The 26,351-nt window shown below is 41.0% G+C and overlaps 2 protein-coding genes across 5 annotated transcripts; one reads left to right on the top strand and one right to left on the bottom strand.

Moving 5' to 3' along the window:
- The first annotated feature begins 1,112 nt into the window (after positions 1–1,112).
- Positions 1,113–25,842, top strand: LOC139960709 (leukocyte receptor cluster member 9-like). 4 transcript variants are annotated; one of them, XM_071959289.1, is made up of 4 exons: positions 1,113–1,339; positions 7,910–8,147; positions 9,385–9,600; positions 24,172–25,842. In XM_071959289.1, exons 2-4 carry the CDS (start codon positions 7,922–7,924, stop codon positions 25,395–25,397), a joined length of 1,668 nt encoding a protein of 555 aa, XP_071815390.1. In that variant the 5' UTR covers positions 1,113–1,339; positions 7,910–7,921; the 3' UTR covers positions 25,398–25,842. The 4 variants fall into 4 exon arrangements, with proteins under 4 accessions (XP_071815390.1, XP_071815392.1, XP_071815393.1 ...); XM_071959291.1 differs by having other exon boundaries at positions 1,113–1,410; XM_071959292.1 differs by having other exon boundaries at positions 1,123–1,275.
- On the bottom strand, positions 4,954–5,478 carry LOC139959838 (uncharacterized). The gene has a single exon (XM_071957718.1). The coding sequence runs from the start codon at positions 5,476–5,478 to the stop codon at positions 4,954–4,956; it is 525 nt and encodes a 174-aa protein (XP_071813819.1).
- Positions 25,843–26,351: the final 509 nt, after the last annotated feature.

The raw sequence follows: 26,351 nt of genomic DNA, 5'->3' as shown, positions 1-26,351 counted from the left end.
GGCATTGCTCAGGTGACCAGACGAATATATAAGAGTAAATGCTAGTAACGTTGAAAGGTGACAGATGGTTGATGAGGCGTGGCTCAACCGAACCCTATCGGAATTCTACAAAAGTAGAAGGGAGGGTTAAGTCACTGGGGGTACTGATGGGAGGGTTACGTTAATGGGGGTATGTTATGTTATGCCTTTAGTAATGACAGTACAGCTCATTCAATGTAGGAAACATTCATTGCCAGAGTGAATGTGAATCAAAGTAAATCATGCAGACGACAGTCACGTTAATTGAGGAGGATACGTGAGGGAAATGTAGTGGTGGAGGGGAAATGTAGTGGGGGGAGGTAGTGGGGGAAAGGAAGTGGGGAAAAGGTAGCGGGGGAAGGAAAACTTCAAACCAAAACAAATGCATCCTGTTTTTTAATAATTGTTTTGATCGAGATGCAAAGGACGAATGCCTTCATTTCGACCAAAACAATAACAAAGAACCTTCGTTTTGGGCTTTTCATTCGCCCAATCTCCGTCTGCGAATGCCGCCGATATATATGGAAAAAAAGTACATCGTCATTATAGTGTTATTGCTAACTACACAATAGCTTTAAAACGATTGTAGATAGAGAGAGGGATCGGTCAGCTAGTATTTATAATGGAATGCATATGGGGCTTGAAGGATGAGTGTAGGCACATCCGAATTTATAAACCAAATGATTAATTTAGGTCTTCGCTGATGTATAGCCTTAAAGGAGCACTGCAGAGATTGTGTATATGCTAAGAGTGAACATCATGAAGCTCATCGAAATAGCTCTAGAAATGTGTTAACACATTACCAGCACTCGGGTTTGTCTTTTTCATTGGATAATAATATAACAAGACCAAATTCTGTCTTAATGCATCCTTTAACAAATGCTTCTGATAAAGAGGGTAACAAAATGCAATGAGATTAATTTGTCTACAAGAATTGTAAAAGTGCACGCAACCATTGTATAAATAACGAAATATATAAACAGCGGGCAACAGAACTAATAGGTGGCGTTATCCCTTTTTTCATCTTCCTTGTTGAAAGGATTTCGACATCTGGCTTCTTTCACGTGTGTAAGTATAGCGTCATGTAAACAAATACTTTCGTCTAGGTTGCGCAACTTCTACCATATAGACGAGATGACTAAAACTGTAGTTTCTTAAAATGTTGCAACAACATATTGTGGCTTAGTAGCCACAATCTTTCCCAACTTTCCTTGGCAATGATCGTTGGTAGGCTCGCATTAATATTGAATCCACAAAGTAAGAAGGAAGCTCGCTCTTCAGTGGAACTGTCATTGCTACGGAAAAAAAAACTTGCAGAAAGGTTTGACCATTAGTCTGTAACGTTAGCCTAACGTACTTAAGTGGAAGTCTAGGCTACAGTTACCGATCAAAGTACAGTAGTAAGATTCTAAGACATTGGCATATTGATTATTATTACTTAGCGTACTTGCCCAACGCCCTACAGAGTATCTGTCACTGGTGCTAGTAATACCCGTTTGTAAGGTTCATTCAAATTACTAGTGTTAATTAAACATACTGACTATCGGGCCAGTATGAATGATGGTATACGGTAAATTTGCATCTTAAGGCAATTAATGTTCTGTCAAACTGGATAGTAACATTGATGAAGAACTATCTGATTTTGCTCATTTGCTAAGTGCTATCCTTCAGCTATGTGATTTCATCAATGGTTTGGACAGATTCTGCCAGAAATAGAAGGAATTATACTTGTAAAGGTCAGGAGTAAAACTTCTAGAAGCAAGGAAACCTTTCCTAACTTCATTTCATGCATTGAATTTTACTGCATAGTTCTCCTAAAAATGGGTGGAATAATCCACAAAAGTGTCTCAATATACAACATTGATCCTTACTTGTTTCGCTGTCATAAGTTTAGCCATTTTCATTAAGGCTTTGTAGAAATTGCAAATAAAAAAGTGGTTACAATTTTGACTAACCAACATGGCAACTACAGTGCCTATCAGTTCAGCTATGTTTGCAAAGTTAGAGAACATGTGAAGTTACTGTAGAACCACCATACTATGCATGATCTTTCAATTCTAAATGTTGTACTTGTAACATTAACAGTTTAAGTTGGTGTCCTTCCTGCAGTACGTCTTGATAACAACAAGCTAGTTCTTGGGCAAACAATATGTTAACTTGCTTCTTTCTCATACTTTAATCAAGCCTAATGTAAGACCTACAATGCTTAAGTCCAGTGCTGCCAAGTCACCCGCTTTGGGCGGGTGTCACCCGCATTTTTGAGTCGTCTCCCGCTCACCCGCCCACCTGTCCGAATCTCCTGCATTTTCCAAAAAACTCCCGCATTTTTGAAGAATCTCCCGCATTGTAGTTTTCCTGTGAAAGTGCATCATTGCTAGCGTGAAATTCATTTCATCACACCAAAATGCGAATTATCTCAGAACCACCAGGATCAGAAATTACTCAAAGCCGATCGTGCTAAATATGCCCGGCTGAAAGCAACGTTACCTATACGATTCGTGAAAAATAATTCCGTTACGACACACGTGAACGCTACAGCGTCCCCAAAATTTCAGAGATTTTTTTATTTCAAGATATTTTTTCCTCTGGAATGAAAAAAAAATAGACACAATACAAATATGGAGACAGTATAGATTCAGCTTAGATGACCCAGGAAGTGATGTTTCCGGCCATCTGAGGGGCTGTAAGATCCCAAAATTTTCTTGTACGCTTCGCGCCAACCCATGGTGGCGCTCCGCTTAGATGGTGTACGTAACCAATAGCACCAGACAATTTTCACCCGCCTAAAAAACATCTGACCTTGGCATCTCTGTAAGTCCAAGTTGGGTGTCTATGCACTGGCCAAAGTTATCAATACATATTGAGATATCATTCTGTCCACGGTCAGAAAAACTGTTTTTTTCCCGGGATCATAAATCCGACGAAGTCGGATTTCCCACCATGGAACGCAGTGTAGGGTGGTGTCTGAGAGGGAATGTGCCCCCCTCAGAAGCTGAAGCTTTTTGAAGATTGAAGACCCAATTGACGCGATTTGGTGGCCCATTTTTGCAGTGATTGCCAGTGTACTACACATGTGTTAAACCATGTTACGGTAGCACATGAGTCGTTTTTATCATGTATAAAATTTCAGCAAGTTCCCTACCTTTCTAAATTTCACATTCACTTGATTTATTTTCAAAGTAATTGCACATTTCCGAATAGGATTTCATATCTCTGGGACCTCAACAAGTTCATTGTTGTATGCTGTACAGTAGTACTACAGTAAAGCCGTCGCGGTTAGTCCGATCAGCCACACCACGCCATGTTAAAATTCACTGTGTATCATGCAAGACCAGGCTGCTTCAACATCGCCGCAAGTGACCAATCAGAGAACGATATTTCGTCAACGCCCACGAAGGCACGGGGGCGTTGACAAAATATCGTTCTTTGATTGGTCAATTTGCAGTATCCCAGCCCGGGAATTAGCTAAGACAGCGAGCGCCTTTTTGTTCCTTTGGTTATTTCTAGATCGATATTAAACAATTGAATAGCACTGAAAAACCACAGTGCGTGTTACAGATGCGGCGAGATGCCTGTCATAGTTGTTTATTCTTTATTTTTTTCTACTTATTTTTTTACAAAGATTTCGTGAAAAAGGATTGGCAATAAATACTATTATTTATACCGTTGCTATCTGCGGGTGTTTATATGCCTACGTGCACTTTTTTAACATAAAACTTTTGAAACTAGTGGTCACTAACAATCGCTAGCGTTGTGCGGTATTCGGATTTCACACAACCGGTAGTGTTGCAACATGAATCCCGGTATCGTAACTACAACCGACATTTTCCTCAACTTTCATCTATGGTTCAAAGCACTTAGTTACGAGACTGTCAATGTCATACATTCAATATGCATAGCCTAGGCTACAGTATGTACCTACTCTTACACGCACGGTTATAAAAAATTTAAAAAATAACACGCTATATTAGGGCCTTTGTTTTTTATCATACACTTCCAAAAGAAAAGCACAAACCTTAGAAAAAAGCAACCCACACCATCCTTCATTCATACTCGACGTACGATATTAGATTAGCACGTTTGCACATGGATTAAACTAGTAATCCATACACAAAAAGAAATTGGGGGTTCCCCACTATTCCATGATATTGGAATAGGGCAACCCCTTCAAGTTCAAAAGTTAACAATGAAAAGTTTTTAACTATCAACAAGTCACCATGTGTTTGGAACTTCAGACAGTAAGAATGGAACATAGGGGCTACGTAAATACGGGATTATAAGCTACATACATATTATCATATTTGAAGGAAAAATAAATAACAAAAATTTCAGAATAACTTTGAAGTTCGTAACATGCTGAGGCCAAGTAATGTTCGATATTTGGTGTAGCTTAGGTCCAAATTTCTACGTAAAAAATTGATTCGTTAATATAGAGGTCTAGGCCAGTACATAAATTGATCAGATATTATTCAAACTTAGAACAGAAACCAGAAATAAACGTGTTTTCTTTTCTTTATTTCAAATAGTAACACTTTTCATTTTTCCCTTTCCATCTTTCTTTCTTCCTCCCTCTTCATGTTTTTGCTGTCTGTTTTTTTATTTTTTTATCTCTGCTCTAAAATTTCCTGCGAGTGACGAAGATTTATTTTTTTATCTCTGCTCCAAAATTTCCCACGAGTGACTAAAATTTCCCGGGAACGAGGTTCCTGTGTTACCTCCTTTTTCCTGGCCTGATTCTGTCTATGTCAGTGTGTTTGCAATGTGACTAAAATAACATTAACTTTGCAGGAAACAATCATGTCTTCTTATATATATTTGGAACTAAGGTTAAGGTTAAGGTGGTAACACTTGGTAAAGCGCACATTACTGTTAAAACACTCAATGGCGCTGAACAACAATACAATTATAAAAACGATTTCTTAAATAAGTGAGTCTTCAAAGCAACTTTAAAAGTTCTGATGGTCTTCGAATTTCTTGTGTCGACGGGGAGAGCTTTCCAAAGTCTGGGGCCAGCGACGCTGAAAGAGCGGCCTGCGAAACATTTGACGAGCGTGTTGAAAGACCAGGTGTCTTAATTTCCAGCAACTCGGACAGATAAGCTGGTGCTGAATTATGTATACACTGATAAACGAGGAGGAGGATCTTGTACTCGGCACGGACATTGACGGGGAGGATATGCAGCTCCTTCAATGCTGCGGAGGCACTGTCATATTTTGATCTGCCGAGAATAATTTTAGCTGTGTAATTTTGGATCCTTTGTAGAGGATGAAGTGTGGAGGCCGGGAGGTTGATAAAAAGACCATTGTTATAATCCATATGGGAGAAAATCATGGCATTTGCAATTTTGAGACATGTCGACTTGTCCAAATAATTCCGGATCTTCTTCAGATTAAACATGGCGAGGGCTGATGCACAAGCTTTCATGGAAATATGATGTTTGAGATTGAGGGTTTCATCCATGTACAGTAAACACCTAGTAGCTTCACACTATCAGTACGACAGACTGGAGTATCCCCAATGGATAAAACGTCTGTATTGCACTTTGGTAGTTGGCGATTGCTTCCGAAAACGATAAACTCCGATTTTTCATCATTCATCTTAAGACGGTTAAATTGCATTCAGAGTTTCACATTTTCTAGAGTTGATGAAAGACCCCTGATTGACTCCAATTCCGAAGAAACATCTCCGGGTTTAAAACTGGAGTAGATACTGTGGTCATCGGCCTAGCCAATGAGGAATTGGTCATCACTGATACATGTGGTCATTGTGCTAGTATAGCAGGTGAAATATACTGGTCCATTTATACTACCCTGTGGTACGGAGAAATTGACCTTTATTGGCATTGAAAGTGATTTGTTTATACAAACAGCGAATTGTCTCTCAGATAAATATGACGATACCCATTTTCTAGCTACCCCGTGAACTCCGAAGCACTTCTCGAGAATGTCCAATAACAGCTGGTGGTTGACTGTGTCAAACGCGGCACTCAAGTCCATTGCGGCAAATGGAGTTAATAACTGGCGCTCCATATTGCACATGATATCATTATATAAATTCAGTAAGAGTGTTTCCGTACTATGGTTGGCCCTGTATGCACTTTGATACGGAGGAAGGAGACCGTGATTCGCGATGTGTTCAGTAAAACTAATCCGAGAGGCCTTCTCCACTATCTCTGAAAGGAAGGAATTACTAACCGAAAGGTTACTAACCGGGCGATAGGTCTTCTTTATATGATCAAGGTTAGTTTTCTTCAATAGTGGTTTGACAATAGCTTGTTTCCAGTCAGGGTGAAAATTACCAGTGGAGAGCGATGTATTAATTATTTTGCAAAATACAGGAGCAAATATGTCATGATGTTCTTTGACAAGGAACGATGGCAAGGGATCAAGCTGGCAAGTCATAGGCTTTGCATTACGAATGAGATACATCAATGGTAGAAAATGAAGCAAAAGGTGGTACGCTCATTTTGCGTGGGGTGAAGATAGGATGGTGCTCGAGCTCATTCCGGATGACATCGACCTTGTTATAAAAATACGTGGCAAAGTCACCAGCCAGCTGATCGTCTGACACACCTCCCGGTAGAGGATTGGTCCTTGTACTGCCAGTAATGTTGGCGACGGTAGCAAACAGTTGGCGGGTGTCGTTGCCACATGATTCAATTTTCCTCCGAATGAAGGTGCTTTTCAATGCTTCGACATGGTTTTTGTATTCGTTACGGAATGAAAGAAACGAATCATGATTCTCAGAGGTTGGATGTTTCAACCATCTCCGCTCTGCATTCCGTGTTTAAGTTTTCAGCCTTGGCGCCTCATTATCAAACCACGGGACACTTTGGCGAACAGTTATTACTTTAGAGATGACAGGGGCATGATCGTTCAGTACTCTCTCTGTACGGATATGATAGGCGGTTACCAGATCATCAAGAGAATCAAGTGTCATCATCCCATCCATTTGGTAACAAAGATCCGATCTAAATCTCTCCGATCAATCGAATTCAACTTGCGGAACTGAATTTGTTTCCGCACCAGTACTGGGCGAGATGTAGATAGAGTCGCCAATATGAATCGGTGATCGGAAAGAGAAAAATCCGTCCTAATAATTGTAACAGAAAAGTCACTGTTTTCCCGGACTAGTATCAGGTCCAGAGTAGTGTATTCCCTGATATATGAGTTTGACCAGAAACCAATTGATTCAGCGATAATGCATTGAGCAAGTTGATATATGCCTCTGAACCTGGTTCAAGAACACGATTGACGCGAATGTTAAAATCACCCAAGAGCATGCCTCTGTTCGATGTAAAGAATAAGTCACTGGTGTAATCAGAAAACTCCGTAAGAAATGTATTTATTGTAATCGGATGATTTGCCGAATATGGTGGTCTATATATAGCGGCTACATCATTCACAAACGAACTAATTCTGATTTCGAAAAGTGCAAATTCGAAAGATGAGCGTTCCCCAGAATCAATTACTTCGATCAAAATATTTTGTTTTTGTAGAAAATTCCTATACCACCACCGATGCGATCTTTACGTTCAACATTGATAAAGTCGTAGCCATTTACACTGGTGATCTCAATCGTGTCACTATCCTTGATCCACGATTCAACAACGATACAGAAATCCAAGTTTTCAGTCACCACAAAGTGTAAGAACTGTTCACACTTGTTTCGTAGGGAGCTAGCATTAATTAGGCCGAAACTACAGTGATCATTGTTATCATACCTGGTTTCTGTCGGGAAATATCGGAGAAGTTCACGATGGACACTATTGTTGTGGTCCCACAAAGATCGCCATTTAACAGTTCTGCGATTCCTAGCCCCTTGACCGCAACAACCCCTGGATCTGTAAATCCCATAATCCCAATAATAAATTTTACATTTCTATTTGTAGAAGTTTGTGACAATGGCCGAACAACTTAGATCCTCAGCTTCCTTCAAAATGCCTTCTTGGCTGCCAGAAGATTTGGAAGAAGAACTAAATGCCATCGCCTCGATATATTCAGGAAAAGATGAGGTTGTTGTTCTCGAGACGACTGCAACGACAGGTGTAACAGAAACTAAAGATGGACATGTGACCATTCAAGTGTCACCTGACCAGTGTACATGTAAAGTGATTTTTACTTTGTCAGGTGAGTGGTCTACTGTGACAATCTGCGTTGTGAAAAATTGAATTCAAAAGCATCAGAAAAGTGGTCACTTACAAAAAATTGTGATCCCCAAGGTATTTTCTTTCTAGATATTTGTTGACAAAATACTGTTAATTCTTGATAAATTATAATGCTTGCAGTTAAACTTGCCAACAAGTTGAAAAGTCATTCTTCATCAGTATTTGTGTCGAAATGTGAGTACAGAGATGTCTGCTCTCAGTTAGGGCAAGCATTACCTTTGGTTTCAGTTCATATAGTGCTTGTAGGAGTGCGGAGTGCCACGACTGGTTGGTGCGGATTAAACATACTCCCTAGATCGCCGGAAATGACCCTTTCCGGGCCTTGCTAATTTGCAGATAAACGAAGAATAAATAGGTGTCATCGCCAACAAAATGTGACAAATGTCAATAGGTAAATGAGAGCGAAATAGAAAAGTCAATAATCGTGAATAAGTTAAAAGTGGTAAAAAGCTGAAAAGGGCGCCAGCAGTCCATTTGAGTCCCTCAAGGGGGGGGGATCTGCCCCCCCTGACTGTATGGACGCTCCGCCACTGCCTAAAAAACACTTAAACTTAATATTATCTCAAAGCTAAACATGGTTATACTTCTGTATGGAACTCTTCTGAGGGACTGCTTCAATGGTATTTTACTCACATGTTAGTAAAGTACTTAACTGAAAAAATGATTCTGAGTTTATGATGGGTTTGAAAGGATCATCATGGGTCTTAGTGGTCAGTGCTGGAACTTAGTAGATCATCTTGGGTTTTGCTAATCCTTCTTAGTCTTAGCGTGTCACTTCTGGGTCTTAGTGATTTGTCTAAGTTTCAGAGTGGATCATCCTGTTTCTTATTGGACTTTCCTGGATGTGTAAAAGTAGGTTGGCCTGAGGTTTCGATCCTAGCAGGATCTTCTTCAAAGCCTTTGAAGAAGATCCTGCTAGGATCGAAACATCAGGCCAACCTACTTTTACACATTTAATCTACACAGGCTCTCTAGTGGATAAGCAGTTTGCTAACAGTTTTTCTTTTTTATTTTTCCTGGATCTTAGTAGAGTTCACTGGGTCTTATCAGATCTTCGTTGGTCTCAGCAGAACATCGTGGATCTGAGCAGGGAATCTTCCTGTTTCTCATTGGACCATCCTTGGTCGACGCTGGCCTCTTGCACATCCTGTTCTCTCTTGAAGCAGCCACGTACTGAAATTTTGTCATTCATTTTGCAGAGGATTATCCAGCAAAGCCACCAGCTAGAATAGAAGTCTCAGAAAAGGATACTCAGATCAAGCGGTTGCCAGACGATACCCTTCAAACCATCCTGCAAACTTTATACCAAGCGGCTCAAGAATGCCTTGGAAACCCCATGATCTTTACACTGGTCGAAAAATTCAAAGAACAGCTCCAGGAGCACTCTGGAAAGGATGGCCAAGGAGTTGAAAACGGTTAGTAAAGTGAGCCTGTTTCCTAATTGTGGATGCTGAATTAAAGAAAGAAAAGATAAAACATGTGCCACATTTACTGAATTATTGATAAGATATATATTTTGCAAGGAAAGGTTTCATTTTGCTGTATATATTCTTTCGCCAGGTAACTCAGGAACTTATGCTCACAGTGGTTTGTTTTGGCAGCCCAATAAAAACTAGCAGGGTAATAATATATGTTTCATCTCAAAAATATGCTCTAATAATAATAGCAGAACTTTGGAAAATATGTTTGAAAGGAATGATTCCTTTTTGAATCCTTGCCCGAAGGCTCAAGGAATCTATGCGATGGGTGATTGCGTGTGTGTGTGACGCCCTTGGCTTGTAAACACGATAACTCAACAATGGCAAGTTGGATTGAAGTCATAGTTGGTATATAGATGAGCCATACTGAGGAGAAGAACCCTATTGATATTGGTGCTCATCTCATGAATAATAATGAGGTCACAGGGTCAAACGTAAAAATCTTCAAATGCTAATAACTCCGCTACCAAAAGTCAGAATTTATTGTTTGTAGATAGTGGGTGTACTCGTGACATAAAAACAAACTCCGTATTTGTTGGATTGCCAACTCGTGTATTTATTTGTGACTCCTGCACACTTTGACGTTAGACTTAACAAAGCCTTGTAACACGGTTCACTATCAAAAGAGAACAAATAAATCCTATAAATATCAGGTAAACACTCTTAATGTAATTATCATAAAACAATAATTAAATCAGACCTATGAACAACGATACCTGTTTACCCACAACTCAACATAGCTTAAGTAACTTAGGCCCATGACTACCCCAACTGCACACTGCCAGCAGGCTATCCCTATCGTGAATCCGCAGTAGCCTACGCTTAAGCGTCCCAATGGAAATGCACAGAAGGCCACAACAAATGCAACACATGGCCTGATATGAATTTGACATTTCTTAACTCTCAATTTATTAACGCTTAACGGTCCCATGGCCCACATCACCCCGTCAATGAATTTAACCACATCACTTACCAACTCAAACTATCAGTGTTAATATGTTAAAGTGGCCATGACACGAAAAAATTTTTTGGGATCCATCTAAGCATGCTCTCTAAAACATATATCAACCATTCTGCCAGTTAAAAATTTGATTTTTCCCTTCGAAAATTGAGATTTAATTTACCCTCTTCGGGCTTGAAAAGTTTGTTCGGCTGAAATTTTCCTAATCTCATGACGTCATGTGACGTCATGTTATGAACACGAGTTGGCACTCGCTGATTCCCTCTGAACACATATCATACTTACAGTACGACAAGTGTACATAAATACACAAAACAGTCGATAACAAATCGGCGCGAAATCAGATCGAAATTTCCCGTGGAATGTCAGATTTAAAACCAAATGCAGCAACCGAAGTTCAAAGTGATAGTGGTTCTTCATCAGGCAGTGAAATTGGGCTATAATTAGAGTGCCCTTTCTCATATTCGAAGCAGAGTGTGAAGGCGATGATCAGGCCAATATTGAACTGAACGTTGAGGGTGGACCTGAGGTGTTAGAACCGTATCAGTTCGAGCCTGTTAAAGGAGCCGAAATTGATGCGCCACAGCATATGGAAGAAGAAACCCGTTCGGAATTATTGCAAGGAACATACAACGTGGTAAGAATTTATTAACGAAGCATTTAAAAACAAAATCCAGTCCATTTTGTGCATGTGTTGTTGGAATTCGCAGAATACCCTAAACCGTATTGTGCATTGTGTTACCGTGACTTACAATCATAGTAAATCAATTTCTATGCTTACAACACATATGTACAGTGTGTTGGCTATGTATTCATACATGTACAAGGCTCGCCACTTGCCACATTGGAGGTTTCCTGTTCTCCAATCTGGTTTTCGGAGTTTTTAATGTGGAATACTTGACAGAAGAACGACTCGTTTATGTCGACCCGTTAAAGCCCATTTGTTTTGTTTCATAAAGAAAGGAGGGATCCTAGTATGCTTTTGTGAAGTGTTCGCTACATACGGAGCTGTATACTGGCTAGGTCCAGTGAAATCTGCACTGTTGTTTTGCACTAACTTGGTCATAATAGCCGTGTTTTTTTCGTCCTTCAGCCATGGATGAAGGCTAATTGCATGGGTTATGATATTTATGCAGCCCCCAACAACACAACGGACCGGCATTTCTCTCGGACAGTTTACAACAGTTGTAAAACAAACTTGAAATATCTAACGATATAGCGTAATACAGTGGTTGTTCTCTCAGTGTAAATGTGCGTGTATATGGAACGGTATGATCGTCGCGCATCCGGTACATGCCTGGGCTTGGCACTTGTGTTCCTAACATGACGTCATCATTGTCTTGTTGTGAAATCGCATTTTCAGATATCTATTTTCGGATGCAAATATTAAAACGTTAATTAATAATTAGTCCTTGAGGTTTTCAAGGTGTTGAGGATAGTTTTGAACATAGATTTTCTCATAGATTCAGAGGAAGTTACTCTCGATTAGTTGGATTTTTCGTGTCATGGCCTCTTTAAGTAAAGGAAAACCGCCGCTCTATGTACTACAACACAAGCATCTCTCGGTTTTTAGGCTTCTCTTTCGAGCTGGCCAAATCATGGTCTAGCTCGCTATCAAAAAATTAAGCCAAAAAAGTAAACTAAATTGGTGGCGCTCTACACCAATAGCTACGACACAACATACCGACCCAAAATGAGTCACCCCAGTGCTCATTTCCCTTTAATATTATAGCGGCGTATTGCGTGCATAGGATTTCAGGGGACTAAGTACTGTATGTAGGCTTACAGCATGTAAAGCAACACTAAATTGATACACAATATTAATTAAACAGAATGTTATACAGTATGGGCTCTAAGATAAGCAAAAACTAACTTACGAAACGAAACGTCAATCACTACTTTCAACTCGCAAATCATCAAAGCAGTCACTGCCAATACTCTTGAACATGGACTTCTTAAAATACACAATGCAATACAAATATCAATACTGTATGTTATATGCCAGATCACCACTAGTCCTCAATGACACCTTCTAACAAACACAGTTTTGCAATGGGACGTCTTCTGTAATATTTCGAAGACGCCCTTACTTCAACTTGCCTTACATTTCCAGCTTTATCAGGGAAGACCTGTACTACTCTTCCTAGCGACCACCTGCCTCGAGGCACATTGTCTTCTACCATAATTACCAAATCATCAACCTGGAAATTCCTTTTCACGGAATGCCACTTACGCCTTGGTTGCAACAATGGCAAATAATCCTTCAGCTACATCTTCCAAAATTTCTCAGCCAAATATTGACTTTGGCGCCATCTACGTCGCCCATAAATGTCAGTCTTTGAAAACACACCTGGTGGGACATTAGGAGAATTTCTCATAAGCACTAGGTGGTTTGGGGTCAATGGAGCTTCGTCAGCTGGGTCCATGCTCAACTGAGTTAGTGGCCTTGCATTTAAAATGCTTTCAACTTCTTCCAACACTGTTGTGAGTACCTCTTGACTAACAATCAGCTCCCCCAACAATCTCTTCAAAATACGTCTAACCGACCGAATCATTGTCTCTCACACTCCGCCCATGTGACTAGCGGTGGGTGGGTTGAAATGCCATTCGATTTCCCTCCCATGCAGGAACGATCCGACCTTTGTGGAATTCAGAGCCTTAACTGCCTCTCTTAGCTCACGTTCTCCACCCTTAAAGTTAGACCCATTATCAGAAAATATCTTCTCGGGGCTACCTCTACGACTCATAAAACGTCTCAGTGCATTTAAAAATGAATCAGTGCTCAAATTATCAGCTAACTCAATATGGACAGTTCTTCCGACCAAGCAAGTAAAGCTACATCCATATTTCTTTACTTCGCTTCCACCCTGTTTAACATACAATGGCCCAAAGTAATCAATGCCCACATTGATGAACGGTCCCTTTTCAGGGGATACACATGCAGCTGGCAATTCTCCCATCAATTGGGTTCCATGAGGAGCATTTCTCCTCTTACAACTGAAACATTTACCTATCACATGTCTCACACTGGCACCTCCTCTCAATACCCAATATTTAGTCCTAACCGAGCATTCCGGCCCCTGAGTGGCCGACTAGGAGTTGATAATACTCTATTATCAATGTCATCACATGGTGAATTTGTGGTAAAATCACCGGATGCCTTACATCATCAACGATGGGAGCGTTCCGAAGTCTGCCCCCCACGCGCAGAACTCCATCTACGAGAATGGGGTTCAATGCGTTTAATGCACTATCCTTACGATCTTTACTCAGTGCCCCTCGCTGCGCATAGTTGCAGTAATTTTGTTTGGAAATACATTTCTTTGTACCAGCAGGATTATTTCCCTTTCGGCCTCCCTTAAGTCTCGAACGGAAAGTACCTTCGACATTTCATATGAATTCCCTTTGCTACGAGCTAGCAGGAATTTCTTGTAACGTAGAATCCATGCCACACCCCTTTTAAGGCGTCCCCATGTGGAATACCTCTCCAACAGAGCTGTCATTGGATCGGTGGATACGAGGAGGTAGGTCTTTGCCACCTTTACCTCAAGGCTAGGGTGAAGGTCACCCGGTTCCAAGTCCTTAGCCTTTGACACCACAGGTGGCATTGCAGGCCAGAACTCCTCTTCTGCCCATAAGAATGCTGGACCATTTAACCAGCGACATTGTTTTGTAATGTCCCTTGAATGCATTCCCCTTGACCCATCGTCCGCTGGGTTGGACCCAGTATCGACATATCTCCACTGTGAGACTTCGCTTGCTGCATGGATTTTTGCAACCCTATTAGCAACGAAGGAACGAAAACGACGACTCTCATTTTGGACATACAGTAAAACAGAAGTTGAGTCTGTCCAGTAGGTTACATGTACATACTGGTACTCTCAACTCTTCAAGTATCACCTGTCCCGGCCCATGGTCACTGCTAGGACTGCTGCTGAAAGTTCTAGCCTAGGGATTGTTACCTTCTTCAGGGGAGACAACCTAGATTTGCCCATAGCAAATCTGCAGTGGATCTCTCCAGTAGCATCAACCACCCGAAGATATGCACTCGCGGCATATGCGCGTTCGGACGCATCGCCGAACACATGTAAATCGTAGATAACATTTTCAAAATGAGGTGGTTTTAAGCACCTTGCTATTTTAACAGGCGTTAAATCTGGCATTTCAGCCAACCAATCTTGCCAACGTTGTAACTCTACACTGCCAACCAGCTGGTCCCATCCTAGAGCTTGCGTGCACAGATCCTGCAGAAGGATCTTTGCAATGAGGGTAAATGGCGCAACAAATCCCAAGGGATCGTACAAAGAACTAGTGGCCGACAATATACCTCTTCTAGTACAAGGACTATCCTTTAACGACACCTTGAACCCGAATGTGTCAGTTTTAACATTCCACATTATACCTAGAGTCCTTTGAGATGACATATGATCCAAATCGAGATAGACCAAGGGATTTGCTCGCTCTGTATGTGGAACAATGGAAAGCAATTCCATGCTATTACTAACCCATTTGTCTAACCTGAAACCGCCTCTTTTAAGCATATCACAGAGTTGTGGTATTAGTCTCTGGTCCTCCTTTACACTTCTCACAGATGCCAAACAATCGTCAACATAAAGATTATCGTTAACAACCCTTTCAATGCCCTTGTCAAAATCATGCTTGTTGTCCTCGACTGTTTTGCGCAAAGCAAATCCTGCACAGCGTGGAGACGAGGTGGCCCCAAACAAGTGCACCAGCATTTTATACTCTTTCACAGGTTTCATAAGGTCTCCATCCTCCCACCAAAGAAACCGTAGTGCATCGGTATCCTCTGGCCGCACCAGCAACTGGTGAAACATACCTTCAATGTCACTAATTATGGCTAAACCTGACGAAACCTAGTTAGTACACCTACCAAGTTGTTTGTATAGTCTGGGCCTTGGAGCAACTGAGTATTCAAAGACACCCCTTTAAAGTGTGCAGCGCAATCAAAAACTACTCTAAGTTTGTCTGGCTTCATCGGATTGGTGACAGGGTGATGTGGTAGGTACCAAACCTTACCCTTTCTTGATTTCTCATCAAGGTCTTCCCCTTCACCTGTGCCAATCTCAGTGGCATAACCCTTACTACTAAAATGTAGTGATCAATACAAACTTTGTAACGCTGGTGAAGGTCAGTATCTTGACCAAGCCTTCTCCCTAATCCCAGTAGTTGTTTGTCAGCTAACCTACGATTATTGGGTAAATATGCAGGATGATGTCGCCGGGTAGGCCTATTTCATAAAGACCCTCAACATGGATAACCGACTGCTCCATTATCTCTCTCGCTCTACTATCTTCGACCGACTCACCAACCTTCTCTTCATCACACCTTTCAAGGCTGTGGTCGAGCTGCCAAAACCGCATAAGCTGGTCTTGGAGAGGGTCATGGCTAATGTGGTTCACAGTGAATGACCTACTGCTCATGTCATTGGACATTGGTCCTAAAAATGTCCAGCCTAAGGGTGAGAGAATTGCATAGGGCTCCTCATGCCTTCCTCGGCGTTCATCCATCACCCAGAACGCCTTTGGCGTGTCGCTACCTATTAGCAACCTCACCTCGTTATCATCAATAGTGGGAAGATCAATTCCCTTTAAGTGTGCCCACTTGTCCAGGTCGGCTTGGCTAGGTATACTCCGACTGGACACCGGGATACTATCCACGGTCCACACCCCAGCAGGTATCTCAATTAACTCCCTACCCTGTTCACCCCTTACAGCGAGAGCTACCTCTGATCCCTTTCGAACCTCACTAGGGCCATTGACCGTAGTCAATTCAAATTCCTCAATTTTACCCTTTATGCCCAACTCCTTTGCTAGTCCCTTTGCACACAAGGATGTGTCACTTCATCTAATATTGCCCATGTCATTATTGTCTTGTTATTAGCATACACATGTACTGGCAACACCCGGAGGCATTCCTTCCGAGATGCAACCATTGCCAGACTTACCCCCTGTACCCCACCTTGTGGATTGGGGATTGGCGCCAAACATGCTCCCGCTAAATGAAATGGTTTGAAACAATTATCGCATAATCTATGTTTACGAATAATCTTAAATCTCTCCCTTTGTGGCTTACTCTTAAATACCTTACAATTCGATATCCTGATATCCCTGTGTTGAGAGTGTAGTGACACCCTTGCTACGAAATTGCCTATTTGTCCTTTCTGACCTACCGCCGTCCTTGGGGACATTTGACCGACTACTCACATTTTTACCATATATTGTGTTACACACTCGAGCATGGTCTTCGACAAACTCGGTCATGTGACTGAAGTTGGGGACTATCCCTTTGGTCATCATCCTTTGCGCTTGTTTTGCCCAATCAGACTGCATGTAAAAAGGCACCATTTTTTTTATTTCTAGCAAGTTATCACTAGAATTCAAATCAGCAGTATAGCCCATTTGTGTTAATGTGATGTCACATCGGCGCATTTTACGTGCGAGCTCAGATAAACCGTTGACGTCATTTTGTCTAACCTGCGGTCTGCTTAATATTTCCCCAATCAGCGCTTGTACTATAACATGGGGTTGGCCATACTGATCAGCCAATATCTCTCTAGCCCTTTTATAGCCCTGCTGGGGGTCCATCAGCACACAACACTCTATGCTCTCCTTCACCTCACCCACACATAATTGCATCAGGTACATTAACCTTACCCGATCATCAAAGGTCTTACTTGCAATATTGACATCGAAACTGTTAATGAAGGTCCAGTAACTAACAGGGTTACCATTGAATTGTGTAATTTCTGCCTTAGGCATGTTCACAGACAAATTCAATGTCTGGAACAACTGGGGCAATTCTTGAGATACCTGATCATTGGTCTTTTTCTTCCCTGGTGGCCACTCCGTTGCATTGGGATTTAACCCAGGGCTGTGGGTAGGCCTGGGTGCGCATGCAGGTGGATCCTCATTTACCTCAATGACATTATGCCTACCTTCAGCTGGGCCCATTACTGTATCTGTATGGACATTACCTGATTCTCCATTATTTCCCTAGATCTGTAGTTAAACGTCCGCCTCTGCAATTTCATTGTCCAGTTGCATCTGTGCCAGTCTTTGTTCCAGCAGTCGCTGTTCTTCTGGCAGCTGATGTGTCCTTTTTAGCTGTTCTCGCTTTAGTTTCGCTAGTTCCATTTTGGCTTTAGCTTCTTTAATTCTGACCGACGATGTAGAGCTGGCATCACTTCTGTTGCTCTTGTGACTTCTCGTAGTTGATACCACAGATTTGTCATCATCATTCTTCTGTCCTGGGCTATGGGTGACGGGTGGTAGGGGTGAGCCCTCTTGTGGCTTGCTGTCTTCAATCCTCTTACTAAACTTCGCCCTATTCAATCTATTCAGTTCAAATTGTTTTAGTGCAGATTCAGCTGGGTGTCCCTCCAGACAGGCATGCCACTCGGCAGAGCGTGCTTCGTAACTATCACTTATGCCTTCTAGTTGTCCGTATTTCTTGATTACAGCGTCTCGATTCTTCGTATCGCTGATAAGAACTTCTAACTCCTTATATCTTGTTGCTAATATCCCTAAGTAGCCATCACATGACTTCTTTAAGTAGGCCGCTGTTGGTGGCTTTTCCACCTCATCCATGTCGGAGTTGTGAACTTGTATGTACTTGTGACATAAAAACAAACTCCATATTTGTTGGATTGCCAACTCATGTATTTATTTGTGACTCCTGCACACTTTGACGTTAGACTTAACAAAGCCTTGTAACACGGTTCACTATAAAAAGAGAACAAATAAATCCTATAAATATCAGGTAAACACTCTTAATGTAATTATCATAAAACAATAATTAAATCAGACCTATAAACAACGATACCTGTATACCCACAACTCAACATAGCTTAAGTAACTTAGGCCCATGACTACCCCAACTGCACACTGCCAGCAGGCTATCCCTTTCGTGAATCCGCAGTAGCCTACGCTTAAGCGTCCCAATTGAAATGCACTGAAGGCCACAACAAATGCAACACATGGCCTGATATGAATTTGACATTTCTTAACTTATAATTTATAAACGCTTAAGGGTCCCATGGCCCCCATCACCCCGTCAATGAATTTAACCACATCACTTACCAACTGTATCCAACTCATCAAACTACCAGTGTTAATATGTTAAGTAAAAGAAAACCGCCGCTCGATGTACTACAACACAAGCGTCTCTCGTTTTTTAGGCTTCTCTCTCGAGCTGGCCAAATCATGGTCTAACTCGCTATCAAAAAATGAAGCCAAAAAGTAAACTAAAATTGGTGGCGCTCTACACCAATAGCTAAGATGCTACAGTGGGTACATGGTAATATATGTTCAAATTGATATTATGCAAATTTATAAGGGGCTGGGATTAAGTTGATTTCACTAAAATAGCTGGTAAACACGATAACTGAAGAACGACAAGTTGGATTGAAGTCATGCTTGGAACATTTATGCGCAGTGTTTGATTTTTCCGGTATCGCATCGCAAAATGCAATCCAAAACGTCAAACTTGCGAGACGTTTCCAAATCAGCATCGCACATTGTGCCGATTTGTGCGATACAAATTCCTAGTCAGATTTGGGAGCAAACACTCAAACCTTAACTTACGAACTGTCGATCACAATGCAGAAGTTATAATTTATTGAGTTTATACTCAATGTACAACTTATTCACTTGACCGTATAGCGAAAAAAAAACCTGAAAAAATAATATCCTACCATAGTTAAGTGTAAAGCAAATAGCCTAACCACCTCAGCCGTTACGGATCTCACGTAACTAAAAGGTTCCCTGGCAACGTGCCAAAAAAATGTCAACAAACCGGTGTTACACAGGGGATGAGCTCACAGTTGTTGGGAAGGTACCTAGGCAAATTCGCAGCACATGTACCGTGGTACAGTAGTTGGGTATAGGGTTAAACACTGCAGTTGTAAAAAAGTACGCATAGTGCACGCTATTCATTGTTAGGCAGTCTAGAAACGGGGCTTTGCTGAACGTTGTTTGTTTCATAATATCAGAAGTTTTGTAAGTTGCACTTTTTAAAGATTGAAAGACAGATTAAATCTCTTTTCGTTTTATAACATAATATAGCTACTTTAACTTGTCATTTTAAAATTTTCATCAGTTTCATGACAATTTAAATAAAAAAAGTTGTCAGTATTTTGCATCCTCAACTGCGAATTTTTTCATCGCCAGACATCGCAAAAAATGACAACAATTTTCGGGGGCTTTCGCCCCCAGGATCCCCACGAGGGGTTCTACCCCATGACCCCACCATAGCCCTAAGACGGGCCCCTGGACACCACGCCTTTATGTTCGCACGTTACGCGTGCTAGGCAGGCGAACACTGGCGGGAAATCGGCTCTGCTGTTAAAAAGAAAAGTTCAATATCGGTTTGCTGTTATCGGCAATTATGCAAAATTTTACCGATACCGATATGCTGCCGATATTGCAAATATCGGCCGATACCGATATTGAAAACGATTATCGTAGCAACACTAGTATAAATAATAATAATAAACAAACATTTTCTAGTTAATACATTGATCGCCAACATTTGGTCCGTTTTGTGGTAATTTCAAAACTGCTATTCAATATTGGGGAACTGCTATGCAACAAAAATATTGTATAGCAATTGTCGAAATTTGTTGCTATGCAATTTTTTGGCCATAAGTCGAACACTGTATATGCGCCATAGTGAGTAGAAGAGCCCTATTAATTTTGGTGCTCATCTCAAGAATATTAATGAGGTCATTGGGTCAAATGTAAACATTTTCAGAATTGAATCATACTTTGTGTGAAGGTGTTGGTAGATAAGGGGGCAGGACTTGAGTTGATTTTGCTAAAAATAGCTTGTAAACATGGTAAGTTTACATATTTAGTAGGTAGGTCCACAGTGAGTGAAAGAACCTTGCTGATCAATTTAATCAACAATGACAAAAGCTTGGGATTATAATCTCAATTGGCAAAGAATTACAAGGAGCCCACTGGCTTTCAGGTTGATGCTGTCATTGTTGCTTATGCTTCTTCGGGTGATTCTATGAAATTCAGTCAGCCCACTAGTCAGGCTTTATTTTAGATCTTGTTGCATACAATTTACCTAAAATAGTGCCATTTTTGAAGGGAAAAAAACGTGTAAGTTCCTAGCAAAAATACAAAGGTTTTGGGCTTTTTGCAGAAGAAACTTCATTGACTAAATTAAAATTCAACTTTATTAAATAATAATATATATAATATAATAAATACCATATATTAAAGTGCTGTTATCATGAAGTAAAACATGCTCAATAGCACTGTTCAAAAGAACCAAAACCTGGAATATAAAAATACCAAACTTAAGAAAACCTAAAAGTAATATCAACAGCAGTAAAAGTAAAACCTGATATAAGACAGGGTAATAAACCACAATAAAGAACATTAAAATATATATATACATAAATATGGGCACAGTAAAGTGAATAAAACAGAAATGTGAATAAGATTAATGCCCATACTCGAGCCTAAAAAGATAAGTTTTCAAATGCTTCTTAAAAGTGTCAATAGATGTGATATTTTTCAAGTGATGAGGAAGAGAATTCCAGAGTTTAGGACCTGCTGCACTGAAAGAACAATCTCCATATGTGACTTTGGGTTCGGTGATGGGTTCTGGTGATGATTCTGGCAGCCGTATTCTGGACCCTCTGTAGTTTTTTGATTGAGGAGCATGACGTTCCATTCAGGAGAGCATTACAGTAATCGAGACGAGATGTAACCAGCGAATGAACAAGAGACTTGGTTACCTCCTCGTTAAGGGATGGACGAATTCTCTTGATGATACGAAATTGGTTGTAGCAAGACCGACTAATTAAATTTATATGGTTTTCCATAGACAAATGTGAGTCAAATAACACACCAAGATTCCGTACTGATGACGAGGGTGGAATGACATCATTGCCCATTCTCAATGAAGGAAGGTGGATCGTTCGTTTGCTATGCTTTGAATGGAAAAATATCACGTCTGTCTTGTCATCGTTAAGCTTAAGCATGTTATCAGCCATCCATTTTCTGACATCTTCAAGACATGTCTCCAGTATATGTAGAGGATTAATTGCATCAGGAGAATCAAGTGGCTTAAACGAAAGGTAAATTTGGGTGTCGTCGTCATACATATGGTACTCAAGGCCATGCTGCCTTATAAGATCGCCCAGTGGTTTAGTATACATGGTGTATAACTTTGGACCTAGTACTGATCCCTGAGGAACACCATATTTAAGTAACAAAGGTGCAGATTTTATGTTATCAATGACGACGGACTGGCGTCTATATTGAAGATAAGAAGTCATCCATTTTAAAGCGTTTTCGGTTATCCCATACATATTACGAAGCCGATTTAGCAAAATTGAGTGATCGATGGTGTCAAATGCAGCAGATAAGTCCAGTAAAACCAATGCTACTGCCTTTCCGTCGTCTATGTTTTGCATGATGTCGGACTGTTCCTTGATTAGGGCTGTTTCGGTCGAATGTAACTTGGTATAGGCACTTTGGTATTTTTCTTGAAGTTCGTTGTCGTCCATGTACTGATCGAGGCGCCAAGCAACAACTTTCTCTAATTCCTTTGACAAGAAGCTAAGGTTTGAGACAGGGCGGTAGTTTTGAAGGATATTCTGATCTAGGGTTGCCTTCCGAGGTTGAATGTGCGCAGACTTAGGTTATCGGGTACTTCACCATTCGGAAGAGAAATGTTTATCAGTGATGTAATAATCGGTAGTAGAGGCTCCAGGCAATCTTTGAGTAACCAGGTAGGAATAGGATCCATTTCACAGGATGTGTTACTGGATTTGTTTATAATGTTTCTAATCTCATCATCGGTTGCTGGATCAAAATTTGACAGATTGATCATGACATCGGCAACTGAGTCCCCTTCGACAGGCGTATCATGGCAGTTTATTAAATTGTCACGGATAGATGATATTTTGTTAACATAAAACTCACCGAATTGGTTGGCAAGCTCTTTAGCTGATGTATAACTCGGAAGTAGGACGGAAGACTGTTCACCCAACAAATGTCGGGCAACCCTATATATGCCCTTCGTGTCTCCGCGGCATTCTGTAAGTTTACTCACATAGTAATTCCTGCGAGCACTGACCAAGAGCTTGTTAACAACTCTACGTTGTTCTCTATAAATTTGACGATGAACTTCCAGACGATGCTTCAACCAAGTTTGCTCCAGCCTCCTACGTTCTTTTTTTGCTATATGTAACTCATCAGTATACCAAGGAGAATGTGGTCTAAGAATTATGGATTTATGACACAGTGGTGCGTGAAGATCAATAATATCACGGATTCCGGAAGTGTAAGATGATAAAATATCGTCAATTGGTCCATTTTGAGCACAAAGATTTGTTGATTGATCAATACTCAATTTGACAGCAGCTATATCAATATCTTTTAGCTTCCTGTATGAGACAGTTTTCCTCACATTCGTTGGTTTCATGAAAGCAGTTTTAAAACATACCGCAAAATGATCACCTGACGGGTTTCCTTTGTCATTGAATAAACAGGGGTCTAAAACTGACATATCAGTGATGATGGTGCTGACATCCTTGGTGATAACGACATCTAAGGTGTGCCTCTGTATATGTGTGGGTGGGTACATTCACATGTTGTTTGAGTCCACAAGCATCGAGTATGCTGTTAAATCGACGTGTATCAGGATTGCCTTCGGTGTCAAGATGAAAGTTTAGATCTCCAACAATCAGTGTTTCGTGATGATTAGTGGCTAGTTTCTCAAGAAATAGTGGCCATTCATCAAAAAATGTACTCTTTTGCATCCCATTGCCTTTAGATAGAGGGGGACGATAAACAACCGAAAGGTGAAGGTTGGCAGGTCCAATATTCAAATTGCATTCCATAAATTCGAATCGGGGGATATTTTGGTTCTTTGTGGAATCCAATACTTTGAGCGAAAGTCTCTCTTTGTGAATAACTGCAACCCCACCGCCGTGGCGGTTACTCTGACGCAGTACATGTTTAATTTCATACCCAGTGGGAATTAGTTTGCCCAGACACGGTCTGTCAACAGTTGATCCAAGCCATGTCTCAGTTAGAGCAACAACATCGTAATCGTGGGAAGAGATATATTACCCTTGTTAATACTGGTATGGTGGGTAATGACCGGCTCACAATAATTTTGTCTGTTAGACTGTCTAACATAATTGTCTCCTTCTGTAATCCTGGTAGGAATCGATCTTTCTCGCGATTTTCCAGCAACTGTTCCCCTATGTGTAGGGGCTTTACTGCAAATCCTTAACAATTGAAGTTTGTTGTAAGTTGCCTTAGGAACACGATTCGACGATCTTGTGGAGAGCGCGAGTAGCTGTTTATTCATTGTTTATTCAACATGAGCAATTGTATTAAAAAAGGGGTCATAGAGGGGTGTGTAGTGGCTAGGGAGGGGCAGGGGGGTGGCGGAAAAAATTCAAATAAATGTCTGTTGGTTACTTTACCATTCCGTAACAAACCACGTGCCAAAAATCGATCATTTCTTTATTCATCCTTTTTTTGCACCAGCAGAATCGTTGCCCTCTTCGGGGTCTTTCACTCCAGAATTCATATCAGACGAAGATGAACCAAAACCAAAGAAGAGAGATAAATCTAAGAAAAAGAAGAGATCACAAGCAGACGACACAAGTGGAATCCAGACTAAGAAGCCGCCGATGAAAACAGCCACAGATGTGATCCATCGGATCATGTGGGACGAACGTTTAAATAAAGACGATTTCACGGTCGGCTATTTAGACCGTTTCGTCGGGATTTTGGAAGAGCGTTTCTCGATCTTCGATTGGGGCGATATCGCGGAAGCAGACTTTCTGGCACTCGCTGTGCCGAGGCACCGTATTCAATACTTCAAGTACAAAGACATCACCGTCTGGGACAAGACGCAAAGGTTGGACTTGGTGTTTGGTTCCACGGGGAGTAGCACCACCATCAGAGATATCATCAAGAAGTTTGAAAAGGAAGATGGACACGTCGAGGAGAAGGAGGCCTGCGAGCCCGAGTCGAACGGCGAAGAGATGATGATGGTAGATGAAGGTGAAGCCGAGGGCAGCACAGAAGTAATCACAAATTTGAACGAGACGGAAGATCCTGACGAGGCGAAACACGGCAGGGCGAAAACCTCTAACAGAGTCACACATTTCCTCGCGGTACGCATAACTGCACCGGAGGTGATAGAGAACGTTCAGAAGTTTCAGGAGAAAATCTGCGAAGCAGACCAAGCCCTGAAAAGGGCTTGTATCGTCCCCGAAAAGCTTCACATCACCCTGGGGGTGATGCGACTCGAAACGTCAGAAGAGGAGGAGTTGGCCGCCAAAGTGTTGAAAGATTTAGAACATGAATTAGCTCTCTGTTTCTCTCCGTCGACCCTTCTGCACTTTAAGAGAATGGAATGCTGGCAGAGCAGGGTGGTGGTCTCTCCCGTGGAAGGCCAGGAGGAGAAAGAGAGCTTGGGAAAGGGGATGAGGATGATCCTGTCCAAGTTGCGAGAGGTCGGTATAGAGGTCAAAGACGAAAGACGAGAGTTCACTCCCCATCTGACAGCGATGAAAGTGAATTTTGCTATGAGGAAGAAAAAGAATAAAAAGAAAATCAGTGAAGAAGTCGTTAGACCACATCAAGATTTTCAGCTAGGATGCCAGGATGTAGATGAAATCCATTTGTGTTCAATGATAGGCAAACCTAGAGAGGATGGGTTTTATCAGACGTTAGCTACTGTGAGTGCAAGCTTGGAATCAATATGATTTAAAAACAAAACAGTTTTTTGCATTGTCTGAAGAGAGGGTAGTGGGTGAGATTTTGAGAGACATTGCCAACTGATTCAGAGAAGTAACTCCATCTAGGTGTTTGATTGTGAGTGGGGGGGGGGTTACTTGTGGATGCAATGATGGGGTGACACCACTACTGGTAACAGTCCATGGGATGTAAGTGAGCACTGGAATGGTATACACAGTCAAAACTATAAATCAAGTTATCATATTTGGATTTTGTTCAAACTACTTGACAATCTTCAAGACAAGACTGAAAGGATTTTTCTGTGTCAAAACTTTTTTCTTTCTCTTCAGCAATTTTTAAAATTGAATGCAATGTTTCCCCTTCATTGAGACTTCTCAGGGTAAAAGGAAGCAATATACCAAAGGTTTTTTCCTACATTAACAATTCTGAAAGGAATTGCAATTAAAAAGTATAGGTAAGGTAAAAAGTATAAGTAAGACATAAAGTTTGTATTACTTTAAACTTTCCATTGTGAAGATAATGAATTTTATAATTTATTTTATTAATTTCTATCCTTTTTTGAAAAAAAAAAACATATTTTTATGGCTGTTTTAAAGTCAGAATTTGCCCCATAACAGAGGAATAAAAGCCCTCAGTCATTTTAACTTGTTGTTGAATCCTGTATCTTGCTTGGTACCATTTTTTTTTTAAATTTCTTCAGGAAATGGGCACTTTTGGATTAACTAAAGAAGAGGATAATAAAAAGAGGCACTTTGTATGACAAAGGCTTACTTTGAAGGTTTTTATTTTTACAAGACTAGAGGAAACTTATCCCGCCCTGACTCTAGTTCATATATATCCATTTTGGTTTACTGTATTGTGGGAGGGGGGGGGGGGGAGATATAATTCAAGTGGTTTCCATTGACATTCTCTGCTTCCCTTCTTACTGTTGATCCATAATAGACGAGTATGGAAAGTTGACT

Source organism: Apostichopus japonicus, chromosome 19 (assembly GCF_037975245.1).
Source record: "Apostichopus japonicus isolate 1M-3 chromosome 19, ASM3797524v1, whole genome shotgun sequence".
Taxonomy (NCBI): domain Eukaryota; kingdom Metazoa; phylum Echinodermata; class Holothuroidea; order Aspidochirotida; family Stichopodidae; genus Apostichopus; species Apostichopus japonicus.
Note: the sequence above shows the minus strand (reverse complement) of the source record. Positions and strands in the feature narration are given on the sequence as shown.

What these genes read in the sequence shown, in the direction of transcription:
- LOC139959838 (XM_071957718.1), bottom strand. Translation starts at nt 5,478, where the DNA reads ATGGATGAAACCCTCAATCTCAAACATCATATTTCCATGAAAGCTTGT.
- LOC139960709 (XM_071959289.1), top strand. Translation starts at nt 7,922, where the DNA reads ATGGCCGAACAACTTAGATCCTCAGCTTCCTTCAAAATGCCTTCTTGG. An exon ending in AGTGATTTTTACTTTGTCAG is followed by an intron (nt 8,148 to 9,384) that starts GTGAGTGGTCTA and finishes TTCATTTTGCAG; the next exon opens with AGGATTATCCAGCAAAGCCA. An exon ending in TGGCCAAGGAGTTGAAAACG is followed by an intron (nt 9,601 to 24,171) that starts GTTAGTAAAGTG and finishes TTGCACCAGCAG; the next exon opens with AATCGTTGCCCTCTTCGGGG.